General features: G+C 40.8%; 1 protein-coding gene across 5 annotated transcripts in view; it reads right to left on the reverse strand.

The window, feature by feature from the left end:
• The window catches only part of SMYD3 (SET and MYND domain containing 3), a 713,262-nt gene that overhangs the window by 15,571 nt on the left and 678,921 nt on the right, over positions 1 to 18,770 (reverse strand). For 4 of the 5 annotated variants that reach the window (XM_045877597.3, XM_064594436.1, XM_054508102.2 and 1 more), the window contains one exon: positions 1,271 to 1,379. The exons of the other annotated variant lie outside the window; for it this stretch is intronic. In XM_045877597.3, coding sequence (XP_045733553.1) covers positions 1,271 to 1,379 — 109 coding nt within the window. The remainder of the gene's footprint in view (positions 1 to 1,270; positions 1,380 to 18,770) is intronic. 5 annotated transcript variants of the gene reach the window in all.

The following is an 18,770-nucleotide window of genomic DNA, read 5'->3' on the forward strand; positions in this document are numbered from 1 at the left end:
ACCTTCTGGAAAGGATTCACCTTTCTATTTCATCTACTCTAGATGCCATTAGGAACATTTGTGATTCATGGGAAGAGGTCAAAATATCAACTTTCACAGGGGTTTGGAAGAAGTTGGGTGACTTTGAGGGGTTCAAGACTTCAGGGGAGCAAGTCGCTGCAGATGGGCAGGAAAGAGCAGGAGAACTAGAATCAGGAGTGGAGCCTGAAGACGGGACTGACGGGCTGCAATCTCATGATGAAACCTGAACAGATGTGCAAAGAAAGTGGTTCCTGAGATGGAATGTACTCCTGGTGAAGATGCCATGAAGATGGTTGAAATGACAATGAAGGATTTAGAATATTCCAGAAACTGAGTTGATAAATCTGCAGCAGGGTTTGAGAGGACTGACTAATTCTGGAAGTTCTCCCATGGCTCCAATGGCTATCAAATAGCATCACATGCTACAGAGAAATCCTCTGTGAAAGGAAGAGTCCATTGATGAGGCAAACTCATTGCTGTCTTATTTAAGAAACTGCCACGGCCACCCCAACCTTCAGCGCCCACCACCCTGACCAGTCAGCAGCCACCACCATGGAGGGAAGACCCTCCAGCAGCAAAAAGATTGACTCGCTGAAAGCCCAGATGACAGTTAGCATTTTTTAGCAATAAAGTATTTTTAAATTAAGAAAAGTATATATTTTTCTTTCGACATAATGCTGTATACACTTCATAGACAATAGTATCATGTAAACGTAACTTCTATATACACTGGGAAGCCAAAACATTCACTGGACTCTCTTGATCACGATACCGGCTTTATGGCAGTGGTTTGGAACCAAGCCCGCAGCACCTCTGAGCTGGGCCTGTACTATGTGATGAACGCTCTGCTGGCGGTGTCGGCACACTGGGAGGAGAAGCCGACCTGCTCACCTGGAGCAGGGCACAGGTGTAATGGTGTCCTGAAGGCCAGTTGCACCCGTTAGCAAGAGCTCACTATTCTAGTGTCATGAATTTTAGGAGCTGGTTGATTTTATATGGGTAGTTTGAGATCAGCCACATTGCGCACATTTAGACCACAGAAATCAGCAAACATCACAAATCAGGTTTTCTCAGAGCTGGTCATTAAACATTTATGGGCATGCACGTACACGCCAACGTGTGTGTGCACGCGCGTGTGCATACAGACAAGTGTGCATGTGCAGAGTCGCTAAAAATCACAAGGAAATGGCCTAGCGACAGGCAGACCTGGTACTCCCTGCAGAAGGACACGTGGTCTCGGCACACTCACCAGTCTGAGGTTCTTCATCGCCTGGGGGAACATGCCTTGGTGCAACTGTAGTTTGCCCACTTTCATTACCTGCACCCCTCTGACAGGATGGCTTCCAGGGAAAAAAATCCTGGAAGAAACCAAAGGGCAAACAGGGTCAGCAGGTCTCACCTTTGTGGTCGGCGTTCCATCAGGAGACCATGAAAGGGGTGGGCAGACCCCATTGACCCCTATCGAGAGGAAGCTAGCTGGGCGGTCAGGATGGGGTGGCGTCCTGTGTTAGGAAAGAAATGACAGGACTGGAAAGTCTCTCTAATCAACACGAGAGAAAGGAGACAAGGTTGGACCTCTGCGTTTCTCTCTGGGGGTGGGTTGGAGAGATCAGTTGATGAGCTTATACTCCAGCCTCGCCTGTGAGGCTCCAGCACTTAGAACAGCCTTCGAACAGAAGATGGCCGCTCAATACATATTGAGTCGATGAATGAAGTGTTCGCGACTCCCCACAGAGATACTACCATGCCCTCCTTTTAACTGCCAAGCCCTTGGAGTTCATCATGGCCCATCTTTCGTACAGGACCTGTGTATTTACTTATCATCTCACTGGATTACGGAGCTTTTATTCCGGCCCCCCATCTGTGTTTGCCATGATGTCCTGCGTGCAGGAGAAGCTCAATATAAGCTTGACCTCTTTCCCACGTATCAGAATAGAAGAGGGTGTTGTAAGGAGAGCAAAGAATGAAAATGAAGGGCTATGCTCCAAACCTGATATAACTTGCATGTGATTCAACAAGAATTTATTATATCAGAGTCAATAAAATGTGTACAGTTTGGCTGCTTCTATCCCCCGCAACATCTATCCTTAGAGTCTACCGAACTCCTCCTGTATGTACAGGATTGTTCCTGGGGCTCGGGGCTGTTTAGCTATACGCTTTCCCCTCAAGGCCCAATAATCCCACCAGACACAAGACAAACATTCATACCACAGTTACAAAATATGACAGGAGAGGGCATGATTTTGTGCCTACCTTAGTACATGGTAATGCTGAGTTCAAGGGGATTGAATACATTGAGAGAATAATGCAAGAGTTATGAAAGAGAGAGAGGTGCCTGGTGGTTGGTTGGAGCAGGAAGGTTTTCTGGAGGAAGGAAACAGGATATAAACTGGCTCTCAAGGGTTTGGGCAAGCCTGGCTGGATGGGGAAGAGGGAAGCGCATTTACACTGCTAACATGAGCAAGGGCACACTCCAAATGCTGCTGGTCCAGAGACCACAGGTTCTGCCCTAAGAGTCATGACTCACATAGGGCTCGCTATGTGCCAAGCTCTGCTCTGACCACTTCTCACTTGTGAACTCATGGAACCACATTTAAGCTCTACTGTGTAACAGAGGAGGCAGATCTACCAGGAGACACATATTCTCTGGTAAGTGGACACACGTCTCCTCACCATTTCTTCTCCCTGAACCTCAACTCTTCCCCACACGAAATGTGATACATAGAAACTCCTTTCATTCGTGCTCTTCAAAAAGTGGAAAGCAGTCCTTGAGAGGGAGGTATTTCAATCGATAGAAGGTCGGCCATGCTTCTTTGAAAGAACTGCAAAGGGAGGGGGAGGGGAGAAACAAAGGCGACACCTGGGTCTTGGATTTTTCTTCATCGCTTGAGTAGGCCAGGAGATCAATCACTTCACCCCTCACCCCCGACAAAATGAACATCATTATCTACTTGTGTGGAAGAGATTTTAAGATCTGCAGACAAAAGGCTTAAGTACAGGACACCATTATCAGGAGGTAATAGCCCCGGACACTTTCCCTGAAAAGCACACCTGGATTTGGGATTTGATTTTATTGCTATGAATGTGGAATAATTAAATTTAAAGGCAAAAAGGAATTTTATACTAAAAATCATACCACTAAATGGATGTCTGTCATGCCAGTTAACAGAAGGAAAGAAAAATCCTCGGTTCCATGCCGGGAGAGAAAGTGGCACATAATTATGCCCTGACAAGTACCTGCTCTTGTTGCTTAAAGATACTAAACAAAAACAAAGTGAAGTTCAGTCAGGAGAGGATGAGCGGAACGTGTCTGCGAGGGGGACTTGCACATAAATATTTACGGAGCAGTGTCGTGGCTCCAGCAAGTGCTGACCGTATGCCTGGATTGTTTCTGGAAGCCTCCCAGCTGCCATCTGGAATAACAATCACGATTACTTGCTGGAGTCGCACCAAGAGCAACACCGGCGAAGCTCACTCCTGCTGGGAGAAGGTCCCCAGCAAGGGCGCGTGGGTGACCGCGATGAGGACAGAGGAGGGCCTGCCGGCTGTCTTCAATCATGGCACTGCCAAAAATGAAGGCCAGCAAAGAGTCTGACCCAGGAACGGCCTCAGGGGGGCCTAGGAGTGTGGGGACCAAGGTAGGAGTCTGAGTGGGAAGGGGAGGGCGTAGAGGAGCCTATGAGATGCTGTGTTCTGTGCCCAGAGTGGTAAGGAATGAGAAGTCCCAGGAGAGTCGCTGCCCTGGCTGAGACACAGTCTAGTTGCAGAAGTGAGGCAGATAAAATCACGACACGGAGAGGAGTGTGAGGGCTGCCATGGCACAGATGTGGGGCTCCAGAAACAGTAGAGCCCTCGGTGACCAGGGGAGGGTTCCCGGAGCCACAGAACTTGAACTGGTCCAGACCGGAAGGGGCCATGGGCTCCTGGAACGGTTGTTGGGGCCTTATAAATTCCCTTTCTGTAGGTACAATGCTAGCGATCATGCGCTCCCGAATGCTGGGCCTAGGAGGGAAAAACTGCCTTTGGTGTTTCTGCGGTGAGTAAGTGCCTAGGAAGGAATGTGTTTAAACAAGCAGAGCAAAGCAGTGGCACACATACTAGCTTTAACTCAGACCCATAAGCACCAAGATTTTGCTGCCCTACTTTGCGAGGAGGCTGCAAATCCAGAAAGTGGAATGCCTCAAGCTCAAAGGCTATTGAAGTCCTGGTGGCAGGACGTGCACTGCTGCTCCTGCTGAGGTTTCTCCACATGATGTAATTACCAATTATACCGCTTCACTACAGGTAGCAGTCTGGCACTGAAAGCAGGAAAAAAACACTGTTTGGGATGATTTTTTTTAGAACTGATGTAAAAGACATGACTGAATTTATTTTTTAAAGGTTTTATTTATTTGACAGAGAGAGACACAGTGAGAGAGGGAACACAGCAGGGGGAGTGGGAGAGGGAGAAGCAGGCTTCCCACAGAGCAGGGAGCCCAATGTGGGGCTCGATCCCAGGACCCTGAGATCACGACCTGAGCCGAAGGCAGACGCTTAACGACTGAGCCACCCAGGCACCCCAAAGACATGACTGAATTTAAAAGAAGAGCTTAACTTTCCTCTATAAACTGTATTTCACAGTAACCAAAGAGATCAAAGAATGATGGAGAATTTTATAATGGATGGATTACGTTGTTACCATCAGAACCCACTGATCAATGTTAGCATCCTTACAGTGTAAAAATCAGACATCGTGTGCTCTCTGATGTCATACAACAGGAATTACTCTGCACTACCTATAAAGCATCCTTGCCAAAAGCAAAACTGAATTTAATCAAGCCCATGCAGTTAAATTCCATTTCATAGGAAAAACAAGTGATAGAGGCTCAAATAAAAGCAACCAGCTAAACCAAGATATGGAAAATTCTACAGGACTTTGATGCAGAATTTCAACAGGTCAATGGCATGAAAAGAAAAAGATGGCAGGGGAGGAGAGCACTCTACATTAAAAGAGACTCAAAAGATACAACAACCAAATGTCACATACAGACCTTGTGTATTTGACCTCAAACAAAACAATCATTAAAAGACATTTCTGGGAATTCTAGGAAATATGAACATGAAACAGCATTGTTGGCATATAAGGAAATGTCCGCATTTTTCCAAGATGCAAGCTAATGAATGGATAAAATGATGTAATGTCTGAGATTTGATTTAAATTTCCTCAGCAGAATTTGTCTTCCAGCAATGGTGGATTAGTTCGTTTCAGACCAAACTCCTTGTTAAAAACAAGAAAAGTTAGACAAAATTTACAAAATAATTGTTTGAAGGTATTACAGACCCACTGAGGCCGAGGGATCTGGAAGAGTCAAAACTGCGGAAAGAACAGAAGCTCAAGAAGATGATCCTTACATCTGTTGCCACTTTTCCCTTTGCTCACTTGAACGCAGAGGCAGACAGGCTCAAGAGCTGAGCAGAGGTTTTGGCAGTCTCACAGAAATGGACACACAGAAACAAGCTCAGGGTGCAACAAGGATGGAAAGGAGCCCTGGTAAACATCCTTGGCTTTCATTTGTGACCCCCAAAGGGTAAGGTAAGAGTAGTAGTAGGCCAGAAAGAGACCAGCCCTCACAAAGACTCGATCTGTTCAAACCCTGAATGGATTAAGGTGATCTGTTCCTACAAACTACCAGAAGCAAAAGTAAATTCTCTTTGAAGTAAAATGTCATCCTGAACCTATAATTATTCCTGTTCAATGTCCAACTGCAGGACATTCAGTAAAATTATAACGGGGCATACAAAAAACAAAGGACTGTCTGAAAGCCAAGAGAAAAAAAACACAGACAATGAAACAGACCTATAGATACTCAACAAGTTGGGTCTTTAAACCAACAGGTCTTTAAATGTAAAAAAGTATGTTTGAGAACTTAAATAATAGAAAAGAACTTTAGCAAAAAAATTAGAAATAAAATATAACCAATGAAATTTCTGGAACTGAAAAATAGAAGACTGGAGTTCAGAACTTAAGAGCTTAACATCAGATGCATCATAGCCAAAGAAAGAATTAGTAAACTGGAAGGCAGGTCAAAACATGGAGAGGAAATGAAATGGCAAGTAAAGGACCCGGGTCTCATATATGTTAACTAGAATTTCAAATTAGGTTAGAAAGGGAATGGGGCTGAAGCAATATATGAAGCCATAATGGCTGAGAATTTCCAAAAGTAATAAAAGACAGCAAGTAACAGATTCAGAAATGCTAAGAACCGCAAAATAGAATAAAACAATTCAACAAAAAGGGGGGAGGGATAAAGTAAGTGTTGTAAAATTTTGATAATTATTGAATCTGGATGAGGGATATAAGAAAGTTCATCATATTACTCTATTTTTGTGTATGTTTGAAATTTTTCATAATAAAAAACAGGACACTGGGTTTTACTTTTTCACTTTTGGGAATTATGGATTCTGGCAGATAACTGCCTAAAGTTTAAAAAATTCTGGATTTTTAATGAATTCTAAGCCTCATATAGAAATGACATGGAAACTCACGGGGGACTGGGCCAAGGAAGTGTGAAAAGGCAGATGGAGTCATGTGATGTTCCTCAGGCTTGGCTTAAGTTAAACCAGCTGCTGTATGAAAGTTATTTATGCCTTTGTGGTAGGGTAGCTTCATTTGTAATATGTAACACTTTTGTTGCTGTTAGTTTAAAAAAGAAAAAAAGATCCTAACATCGGGAAATGAAACCAAAGAAAGAAAAGATCATACCGTCCTAGAAACTGCCTTAGAACAAGAACCATCTCTTACCATGAGCTTAATTAATTACACAGTTAGTCGAGAGAAGTGCTCTTCCCCAACAGGGGCAATGAATCCTTACTTCTCCATCACTCCTACTGCCTGCCTTGCTGGTGACAGGAAGATCAGAGCTATGAATTCTCACTTGTTTCCAAAAAAAGATGATCCTGGGTTCTGGCCTCAATTGAACCCTCACCTCCTGTTTTATCTGTGATATGTGTTGCTGGCCCCACATCACTGACAGGTGCATCTGCCACCCAGCCCCACCACCTACCCCTTGAGTATGAGAAAATAAAATTCATGTGCCTCTTATAATTCTACCATATATTATGACAGCATTTTATAACATTACAGTGAGATTTTTGTCTCACTGCAATTAGATTTTTCTTGGGTTTATTTTATCCCACAAAATGAGTAAGGAGAATCATCTCCTTACACAAAGATTATATATATATTTTTAAAGATTATTTACTTATTTATCTGACAGAGAGAGACACAGCGAGAGAGAGAACACAAGCAGGGAGAGTGGGAGAGGGAGAAGCAACTCCGTGGGAAGCCTGCTTCCCAAGCAGAGAGCCCGATGCAGGGCTTGATCCCAGGACCCTGGGATCATGACCTGAGCCGAAGGCAGATGCTTAACGACTGAGCCACCCAGGCACCCCCACAAAGATTATATTTCTAACGCCTCTTAATTTCCACTAAATAGAGGTCCTCCACCCAAAAGGCAGGACTTTCTTACTCTTAGAAGTTTAACAATTTATAGTTGTTGGTACATTACCTATTGTTATAAAGAAACTCTTAATCAGAGAAGAACAAAAGAGCTTTTTGTTTATTTTAAATGTTTATGTAATTCGGGTTCAGAAGCAGAGGTTTTACAGTAGATAAATTCGAATGAAGGAGTTAGGACATTCAGGCTCAAGACCTGCGTCTTCCAAGTAGTTAGTTGATGGACCACTTCACATCACAATTAACCTGATGCTAAGACAAGGAGTGGGAGAACATTTAGAAATGTTCGCAACTACATATAAACACAAGCTAGTATCATTAAGTGTCCAGGGCTAGTGAACGTATGGTAATCAGATGTAACGCACTGTTACATCCACATTGAAATAAACAATGGGGAAAACTGCCTGATTTTATTGCAAAGTTAAAAAAAAGTGGCCCCATAGCATAAAAAAAGTTATTTCCAACAGCCAAAGGGCTCACTTGGATCACCTCTACGTTTCTCTGTTGTTGTTTTTTTAAATGCAAGCTGAATGGGTAGCAATGCAGAGAGAAGCCTGGCGGATAATGGTAGTTGAGATGATACTGGATGAGGGGCACGGAGCTGCCTTGTTAAGGAAATGCTTCTGTTGCAGATGGGGTTGAATTTTGAACCTGAAAGTTTGTGTTTTCATCTTCTTTTTGAAAAGTGAACTGCAGGGGTGCCTGGGTGGCTCAGTCGTTAAGCTTCTGCCTTCGGCTCAGGTCATGATCCCACGGTCCTGGGATCAAGCCCCACATCTTGCTCCCTGCTCAGCAGGAAGCCTGCTTCTCCCTCTCCCACTCCCCACTTGTGTTCCCTCTCTCACTGTGTCTCTCTCTGTCAAATAAATAAAATCTTAAAAAAAAAAAAGTGAACCGTGAAGACATTGCCTGTACCATATTTGTAACTTGCAAATTATGTTTAACTATTTTCATGTAATGCTGGATTCATGCACAATTTTCTCACCCACTTGCCAGACCTGGGCTCCTGGCAGTTTGGCTAGCAGCAGGGAGACCACGTGGTGCTGCCCATGGAGCTGGTACTGCCTGTAGCACAGTGGTAAGGACTGGTCAGAATCCTCCAGGCAGGCAGGGTGGTACTCCACTGTATGCAAATAGTTTCCTTTAATGCTCATAATGGGGACAGTGCTTTCCTGTGTCTGGCTTTTGCCCATTTCATGTCTTGCAGTCCTCTTTTTTAGGGTGTAAAATATTTAACAATATTTAGAAGTATTTCAAAAAGGCTGGCCAGCATGACTGAAATATAAAAAGATATTTTAAAATGTAATAAAATGCTGGCAAGATAGTAAAGAATTGTCAGGCCAAAATCTAAGTGAAGAGGGACACCTGAGAAGTAAGTAGAATGGTGCAACTATGGTAAGCTCATATGCTGGAGCCTCTGGCTTCCTCTGTTTTGTTTGTTTGTTTGTTTGTTTTAAGCTTGGGGGGCATAAGAGCAAGTCCAGTGTCTACCTAACATCATAGGGTCTAACAGAGAATCCTCCCTTCTTGCCAATTGCAGGAGACAGACTACATTGAAAAGAGTCACTGTAAGGATAACAGAAAGCCAGAAGCCAGTAGAATAATATCTTCAATGTGCCTAGCACAAAGAATTCCTGTATCTTTCACGAATCTGAGTGTACAGGTAAAGGGTTCAGGGTTGCTTTTTGAGGTGAAGAAAATGTTCTAAAATTGAATGTGGCGATGGCTGCACATGTCTTTGAATATAATGAATTGTATGTTTTTGATGGGTAAATTGTATGGTTCTATGAATTATATTTCTTTTTAAAAAGATTTTATTTACATATTTGACGGAGAGAGAGAGAGCGTAAGCAGGGGGAGGGGCAGAGGGAGAGGAAGAAGCAGACCTCCCGCTGAGTGGAAAGCCCGATATGGGGCTCCACCCCAGGACCCTGAGATCATGACCTGAGCAAAAGGCAGATGCTTAACTGACTGAGCCACCCAGGTGCCTCTCTATGAATTATATTTCAATAAACTATTAAAAAAAGAATGAGACATTAGTATACCCACCCAAAATAAAATACTGAGATATAAATCTAAAGAAATATGTACAAGCTCTATATAAGGAAAACTACAAACCTCTGATGAATGAAATCAAAGAACTAAATAAATGGAAAAGTATTCCATGTGTGTTGATAAGAAGATTCAATATTGTCAAAGATGTCAGTTTTTCCCAACTTGGTTTATAGATTTGATGCAATCCCAATCAAAGTCCCAGGAAGTTATTTTGTGGATGTCAGTAAACTGATTCTAAGTTTACATGGAGGCAAAAAGACCCAGAATACCCAACATAACACTGCAGAAGAACAAAGTTGGAGGAATCAATATACCCAACTTCAAGACTGATTCTAAAGCTACGGTAATCAAGACGGCGTGGCAAAGAACAAGCAGATCAAGGGAACAGAACAGGGAGCTCTGAAAGACCCACATATGTATAGCTGACTGATCTTTGACGAAGGAGCAAAGGTAACACAAAGGAGCAAAGACAGGTGTTTTCAACAAATGGTGCTGAAGCAACAAAACATCCACATTACAACAAACAAACAAACAAACAAACAAACAAACAAACCCAGGTCTTATGCCCTTCACAAAAATGAACTCAAAGTGGATCATAGATCTAAATGTAAAATGCAAGCCATGAAACTGCTAGCAGACAACCCAGGGGAAAGCCTAGATAATTTTGGGTATGGTGATGCCTTTTTTTTTTAGTTTTTTTTAAAGATTTTTCATTTATTTATTTGACAGAGAGAGCAGGGGGAGCGGCAGGCAGAGGGAGAGGGAGAAGCAGGCTCCCTGCTGAGCAAGGGGCTCGATCCCAGGACCCCAGGATCATGACCTGAGCCGAAGGCAGACGCTTAACCAACTGAGCCACCCAGGCATCCCCAATGATGCCTTTTTAGATACAACACCGAAGACATGATCCAGAAAAGAAATAAGTGATAAGCTGGAAAACTGAAAGCTTCTGCTCTGCAAAAGACACTGTCAAGAGAATGGGAAGGTAAGCCACAGACTGAGAGAAAATATTTACAAAAGACACATCTGATAAAAGATTGTTATCCTAAATATACAAAGAACTCTTAAAACTCAACATAATGAAAAACCTGAAAAAAAAGAAAGAGAACAGACATCTCACCAAAGAGATACAGATGGCAAATTAGCCTATGAAAAGATGCTTCCATTAGATGTCATTGGGGAAATGCAAATTAAAACAACAATGAGATACCACTACACATCTAGTAGAACGACCAAAATCCAGAACACTGACACTACCAGATGCTGGTGAGGATGCGGAACAATAGGAACTCTCCTTCATTGCTGGTGGGGATGCAAAATGGTGCAGCCACTTTGGAAGACAGTTTGGTGGTTTCTTATAAAACTAAACATACTAAATAAACTAAACCATAAGATCTAGGAATCATGCTCCTTGGTATTTACCCAAAGGGGTTGAGAACTTACGTCCACACAAACACACATATAAACTTATAGCAGCTTTATTCATAATTGCCAAAACTTGGAAGTAACCAAGATGCCTTTCGGTACATGAATGGATAAATAAACTGTGGTCCATCCAGACAATGGAATATTATCTAGTACTGAAAACAAATGACCTATTAAACCATGAAAAGACATGAACAACTTTATATGCATATTACTAAGGGAAAGAAGCCAATCGACAATGGCTACATTTCGAAGGTGTGACATTCTGGAAAATGCAGAACTATGGAGAAAAAAAATCAGTGACTTCTGGGGGGTGCAAGGGAGGGATGAATAGGTGGAGCTCAGAGGATTTTTAGGTTAGTGAAAACATATGATACCATAATTATGTACACATCATTATACATTTGTCCAAATTCATAAAATGTACGACACTGAGAGTGACCCCTAATGTAAACTATGGGCTCTGGTGATAATGATGTGTCAGTGTTGTAACAAATGTCCCACCCTGGTGGGGAATGTGGATAATGCAGGAAGCTGTGCATGTGTGGGGGGTAGGGAACATATAGGAAATCTCTGTACCTTCAATTCTGCTGTGCACTTAAAACTGCTGTAAAAAAATAAGAGTCTTAAAAAAAAAGGAGTAAGATGAAATAGAGACATTTTTTGAAAAAACAAAAACTGAGAATTTGTCATCAGCAGATCTTAACAAAAGGAATTTCTAAAGGATGTACTTCTGGAAGAAGGAAAGTGAGCCAAGATGGAAGGTCTAAGGTACAAGTAGGAATGAAGAACAAAGAGAATGCCGAATATGGGCAAACCTACAAACAGACAAATAAAACAGTAGTTTTGTGGGAGTTAAAAATATGGTAAAAATAAAAATATACAATAATCATAGTATACATGTCAATAGTAAATAAAACAGGATTCAAGTACCCAAAAGTCCTTCTCTATCCAGGAAGAACATAAAGCAGTTATATGCACACTTTATAACTCTTTAAAAAGCTCACGTGTGATTTATATACCCTTTGGAATGTATGATATATTTAAAAATAAAAAGTCTTAAAACCTGATTTAATGCTCTGTTTTAATTTCAAGGTACAAAGCCAGTGTGTAAAGAACAATTAGGTTAATAGATAATCTAGTTATTTAATGATCTCCAAAGACTGAATGCTGAATCAAGAATGGAACGCTGTGGTTTAAAAAAATGTACATACAAACAAACATCCCTTATTTGGAGGGAAAAATGATACATATAAAAAATTAAAAATTCATTAAAAAAAGCTGCATAATCTAGTTGTAAATAGATGAAATACAGTTTGCCATCAATAATCTTACCAAGTTGTGTGTCTGTATCTGACAACACTGTTGTTGACATGTATTCCAGAAATATGACTGGTCCTTTTATTGAAATCAGCTGATACAGATGCCAAGTACTTGAGAGCCCAGAGGCCTTGAAGAAGCGTAAACTCCCAGAGCACAGGTGTTGGGAGGTTCTGGAATGTGGTGCTGGGAAGTAGAAATGTTCTCTCTTCTTTGGTGATTTAAAAAAAAAAAAAAAAAAGTCTGTTGGGGTATAAAAGTTGGCACTGCTGAGATGCAGCCTCATGAGAAAGTGAGTCTACAGCAGGATTGGCAAACTACGGTGCCAAGGCCAGATCCCCCCTGTGGCGTGTTTTCACAAATAGTTTGACTGGTGCACGGCCACACCCACTCCTTTGCAGATGGTCGGTGGCTCCCTTCCTGACACATCAGCAGGACTTAGGAGTTGACTGTATGGCTTGCAAAGCCTAACACACTTACCACCTAGCTCTGTACAGAAAAAGCTGGCAGACACCTGGTCTGTAGTAAAGGACTTTCTAGAAGAAAGAGGCTGGAGGGTCGCAAACAAAAGAAAAAAAAAACAAAAAAAGCTCTATAATGGGTAACTATGAATATGCTGGAAATGTGACTGTCTAGTTGTTTTTGTCACTAGTAACAATAATGATGATTATAATAGATACAGTTAGAGCCCTTGCTACATATCAGGTCCTGATCTAAGGACTCTACCTGCTTTAGCTCAGTTTCTTTCTTTCTTTTTTTTTTTTAAAGATTTTATTTATTTATTTATTTGAGACAGAGAGAGAGACAGAGAGCATGAGAGGGAGGAGGGTCAGAGGGAGAAGCAGACTCCCTGCCCAGCAGGGAGCCCGATGCGGGACTCGATCCCGGGACTCCAGGATCATGACCTGAGCCGAAGGCAGTCGCTTAACCAACTGAGCCACCCAGGCACCCTCTTTCTTTCTTTTTTTTAACATTTTATTTATTCAGAGAGAGAGAGAGGGAGAGCGTGCACACAAGCAGGGGGAGAAGCAGGCTCCCCGCTGAGCAGGGAGCCTGAAGTGGGACTCGATCCCAGGACTCTGGGATCATGACCTGAGCAGAAGGCAGACGCTTAACTGACTGTAGTTCAATTTATTTTCAAACAACCCTATGCATATAAACTTTGGTAAAGATGGTATGAAGTGATCAGAGTCTTCTCTGCAAAAACGAGTATAAAACTGGACAGAATTGCCAAAAGCAACCACCTCAGGGCATTAGAAATTGACCAAAGGTAGACAACAAATTGGGAAGTTGTTCATTCTTTAAAAAGAACAAAAAACAAAAAACAAACAAAAAACTAGCTAGAGCTTAGGGTAAGCAAAGCAAGAGTCTCTAGTCTGCTTGCCTGGAGCTATTCCTATCCACCACCCTCCCCACAGTCCTAGAAGAACTGAGACAAGCTCTCCATACATAGCATCTGGGTAACGAGGAAACTGCACATCCATAAGGGCGGCGCAAAAAAGCCTGACAAAAAGTAGAAGCCGAGTGAGAGGACTGCAACTTTGACCTGCACACACCTTCCCACACACAGCAGAGGGAGGGAAGCCTTTTAGGTTAAAGATGTTTGAGCAACAACCCTGGCCATGTCACTGGCTGCCCACTACTCAATCACAGGGGAGACCTCTAGGGAGCTAGGGCTAAAACAAAAAACTGAGCAAAGACATCATTAATAAGTTGCACCCCACACTCCACAGTTTACATCCAGAAAAGTTACAAAACCACCACAACAACCTTCAGAACAATAAAACAGAATGCAGAGTTAATGTTATTTTACAAGTTCGGTTTTCAATTAAAAAAATTATTAGGCTGCAGTAGGGCGTGAAATGGCCCCCAAATAAAGCTACAATCTAATCTGCACAGCCTGTGAATATGTCACCTCACACAGCAAAGCAAACTCTGCAGGTGTGATTAAGGCCAAAACATTTGAGAGGGGGAGAGTAGCCTAGGTCACCCAGGTGGATCCCATCTAATTTCACGAATCTGGAAAAGCAGAAACCCATCCCCAGCCGGGTCAGAGAAAGAGCTGTGTGGTGAAAGCAGGGTCAGAGGATTGTTATGTTGTTAGCTTTGAAATTCAGAAAGGGAACCACGAACCAAGGAACATGAGCAGCCTCCAAAAGCTGGACAACTTAAGGAAAGAGGTTTTTCTATAAAACCCCTAGGAAGGATCACAGCCCCACTGGCACCTTGATTTTAGTCCAGAGAGACCTGTGTCAGGCTTCTGACCCACAGAACTATAAGACAATACATTTGTGTCATTTGAAGCCACTGAGTTTGTGATCATTTGTTACAGCAGCAAAAGAAAACTTGTCATACATACGTAAAAGACAAGGAACCATACTTAAGAACACAGCTGTCAAAAGAAATGGACTCCGGGTGGACTCAGATATTAGATTTAGAAAGAAAAATCATTAAAGCAACTATGATAAATATTTCCAACTAATTAAATAATATTCAAATAACTAAAGGAAAACAGTTTTCAAAAAAGGTGGTGGGAGGACGTTCTGATAGAGAAGTAAAACCTGTAAAAAAGAACCAAATATAAATTCTAGAGTTGAAACGAAAAGTTCATCAGAGGGACTCAGAGTTGATATGGCAGGTGAAATCATCAGGAAAAAATCAGAAGCCAGATCAATGAAATATCGAATCTGCAGAACAGAGGGAAAAATAAGTGAAGAAAAATAGAACACTCAAATACCTCTGAGAAGTCAGGTATATCCCGAAACAAGAGAAGAAAGGGAATAGGGCAGGAAAAATAGAAACAATTATGTCCAAAACCTCCCCAAATTTAATGAACACAAAATTTAATTAATATAAATTTAAAATTTAACTAATACAAAATATTAGCCCATAGATCCCAAGAAGCTCAACTATCTCCAAGTAAAATAAATGCAAAGAGAATCTATCCAGACACATCATAAACTGTTCAAAATTAAAGAGAAAATATTGAAAGGAGCAAAAAACAAAAACAAAAACACCTCACCAACCAGAAGGGAAACAGCAGACTTCTCACCAGACACCATGGAGACAAAATACAAAAGAATAACAATGCTGAAAGAAATAAGCTGTCAACTAAGAAATCTGTACTTAAACTATCCTTCAAAAGCAAAGGTGAATGTAGTTAAGATGTTGATTCTCCTCAAACTGATCTATAGTGCAATCAAAATTAGAGTAATAAAAAAATCTATAGTTGTAATAAAAATCCCAACATGATATCTGTAGATATAGACAGGCTGGTTCTAGAATGTACATGGAGATTTAAAGACACCAGTAGAGTCAAAACAATTTTAAAAAAAGAATAAAAGAGGAGGATTCACATAACCCAATTTTAAGATTTACTATAAAGCTATAGTAATTAAAACAGTGTGGTACTGGCAAAGAGACAGACACAGATAAATGAAACAATAGATATTTCAAAAATAGAACTACACAAATATGGCCAATGTATTTTGGACAAAGACACAAAAACAATGTAGTAACACAGTTATTTCAACCATCCGTAGGAAAAAAAATGAACTTTGACCTGAACTTCATACCTTATACAAAGATCCATTATGAGCCCATTAACTCAAAATGGATTATCAATCTAAATGTAAAATGTACAATTATACAACTTTAAAAAAAAAAGATACAGGAGAAAATCTTCATGATCTTGTGTTAGGCAAAGATTTCTTACATATGACACTAAAAACATGATCTGTAGAAGTAAAAATTGACAAATTGGAATTCGTAAAAATTAAATGTCCCCTATAAAAGATATAAAGAATAAAAACAAGCTAAAGACTGGGTGAAATTATCTTCAAAATATACATCTAAGATTTCTAACCAACATATACAAAGAACTCTTACAACTCAATAATAATAAGGCATAAACAAAAAAATGAAAAATGGGCAAAATATTTGACAGGTATTTCAGAAAAAAAATATGAATGGCAAGTCAGTACCTGAAGAGATGCTCAAAATAATTAGTCATCAGAGAAATGTTTTACAGTACCACTATATACCCAAAAGAAGGGCTAGAATCAAAAGAAACTGACAATATTATTTTGTATGTGTTGGCAAGGATATAGAGGAACTGGAACTTCCATACATTGTGAGGGGAAGTAGAATGGTACAAGTGCTTTGGAAAACATTTTGGTGATTTCTTAAAAAGTTACACAGAAGACAAATAACCCAACTGAAATGAACAAAGGATGTAAACAGACATTTCTCTTCAAAAAATAGAAGAATTTCACTTCATTTCCAATAAGATACACAAATGGCTAATAAATACATCATTAGTCATTAGGTAAATGCAAATCAAAACCATAGTGAGTTGCCCCTCACACCCACTATGGCTGTAAGAGCCAGTGCTGGTGAGGATGTGGAGAGACTGGAACCTTCATACACTGTTGGTGAAAATGCAAAATGGTGTAGCCACTTTGGAAAATGGTCTGGCAGATACTATCTGTTGTATATTGTCTGATCCCCATTTACTGAAATGTCCAAAATAGACACATCCATAGAGACATACAGTAGATTAGTGGTTTTCAGGGAACAGGGAGAGGGAGAGGAGAAGGCTGGGGCTACCAGGTCTATGATATTTTGGTACAGCCACCTGAAAGGACCAAGGCAGCCCCCGAATTCCATTACTAGGAATCCATTCAGGAGGAATGAAAACATGCCCACATAAGGACTTATATGCCAGTGTTCATTTCGGTATTATTCAAAATAGAAAAAAAAAAAAAAAAAAAAGTGGAAATAGCTCAAATAATCAACTGGTGAATGGGTAAATAAGATGTGATTGAGCCATACAATGTGCTACTGTTCTGCCATACAAGGAACAAAGTACTGATACACACTGCATCACGGATGAACCTCAAAAACAGCCTAAGCTAAAGAAACTAGATAAGACTACTTATTATAGGATTCCATGTATGTGAAATTTCTAGAAATTTCTAGAAAGTCTAGAGTTGTGGTGGCCTGGGGCTGGGCATGGAGGTAGGAACCAACACAAACAAGTGCAAGGGAACCTTTGGGGGTGACAAATATTTAAAAAATGGATGGATGGTGGTGCTCATTTGCACAACTGCAAAAATGTCTACAATTTATAGAGCTGTACAGTTAAAATGGCTGAATTTTATGGTATGTAAATCATGCTTCAAACAAGCTGTTAAAAAGAAAAATCAAACCACCTTCTGAGCCTGGAACTACTATCACAATTTTACCACTGGGGAAACTGAAGCCCAGAGAGATTAGGGAACTAGCTAGAAAATGGCAGAACTAGGAGCTGATCAGAGGCAAAATGGCTGCGTCCTTAGCCACAAATCAGACCTGTGTAATCTGCTAAGTATAAAAGTACAGTCCTTGGAACATGGCAAAAAGTCCTGCCCCCTTCCCACAGGCAGTCATTTTCTGTGAATACAAAGAGAACGATCACACGTGGAGCATTATCCTATAAGCCTAACTCCGAGCAAGGACCATTCCTCCCCTCCATTCCCTGTGATTAGCTGACAATCTGCCAGGTAGTTACGATCATCCTCTACTGGACAAATTAAGAAACTGGGCACAAAGAAATTAAACAATTTGTTTAAGATCGCACAGCTAGTAGGTAGTTTGGGTGGAATTTAAATCAGGGTCTGACTCCAAAATCTCTGTATAATGCCTCCGTTTCTCACAAAAATGGATTCCTCTTTTAAACATGTTATTTCCTCTCATGTGATAACAGAAACTATCCGGCCTTTTTACACTAAAATATGTAATTTTGCAAAAAGTAATGTGCTTTTTAATGGATTCCCTGAATTTCACAAACCATGTCTATAAGAGAAAATACATTTTTCTGCTACCTGTGTATGTAAAGCTTTCTTTGCTAATGAATGGATCCTCCTTTCACATTATTGAAGGCTAGACAGGCACAGAAAACTAGTTCTCCACCCCTCCCCTCTGAAACCCAAATATATATATCACTCCCTCTAAATTATAGAAATACTCATTCATTTTATATACTTAATTATATTATCAAATCCCTCAAGAGGTCAAAATTACTCATTCCTTTAATCTTGTTTCTAGAAGAGCCACTGCAGCCATGACTAATCTTTTTTCGTGCTTATCAACTTGTAAGATTTTGACATTTTTCAGGAATGCAGACATTATACACAGATATAAATAGTGCATACACGGAATTTTTTCAAAAGGAAGAAGAAGGGAGAGGAGATCAAGGAAGAGTAAATGTTCACAAAAAGAAGGGTGGTGTGTTCCTCTTCTTTGGGGACTTGTTTATTCTGCCACTGTTGAAGGGGAAGTGCATCAAGAATTCACACACACTATAGAAGTAGCAAAACCATTTGGATTTAACTTGGATTCAAGAAACCTCTAGCAATAACTTTTCTTCTGAGGGAATAATTAATGACGCGCTTGCTCTTTTCCCCATTTAATGCAG

This window comes from Mirounga angustirostris, unplaced genomic scaffold, assembly GCF_029215605.1.
Source record: "Mirounga angustirostris isolate CCGP_5_RB_7025 unplaced genomic scaffold, mMirAng1.0.hap1 SCAF_6, whole genome shotgun sequence".
In the NCBI taxonomy this organism is placed as follows: Eukaryota; Metazoa; Chordata; class Mammalia; order Carnivora; family Phocidae; genus Mirounga; species Mirounga angustirostris.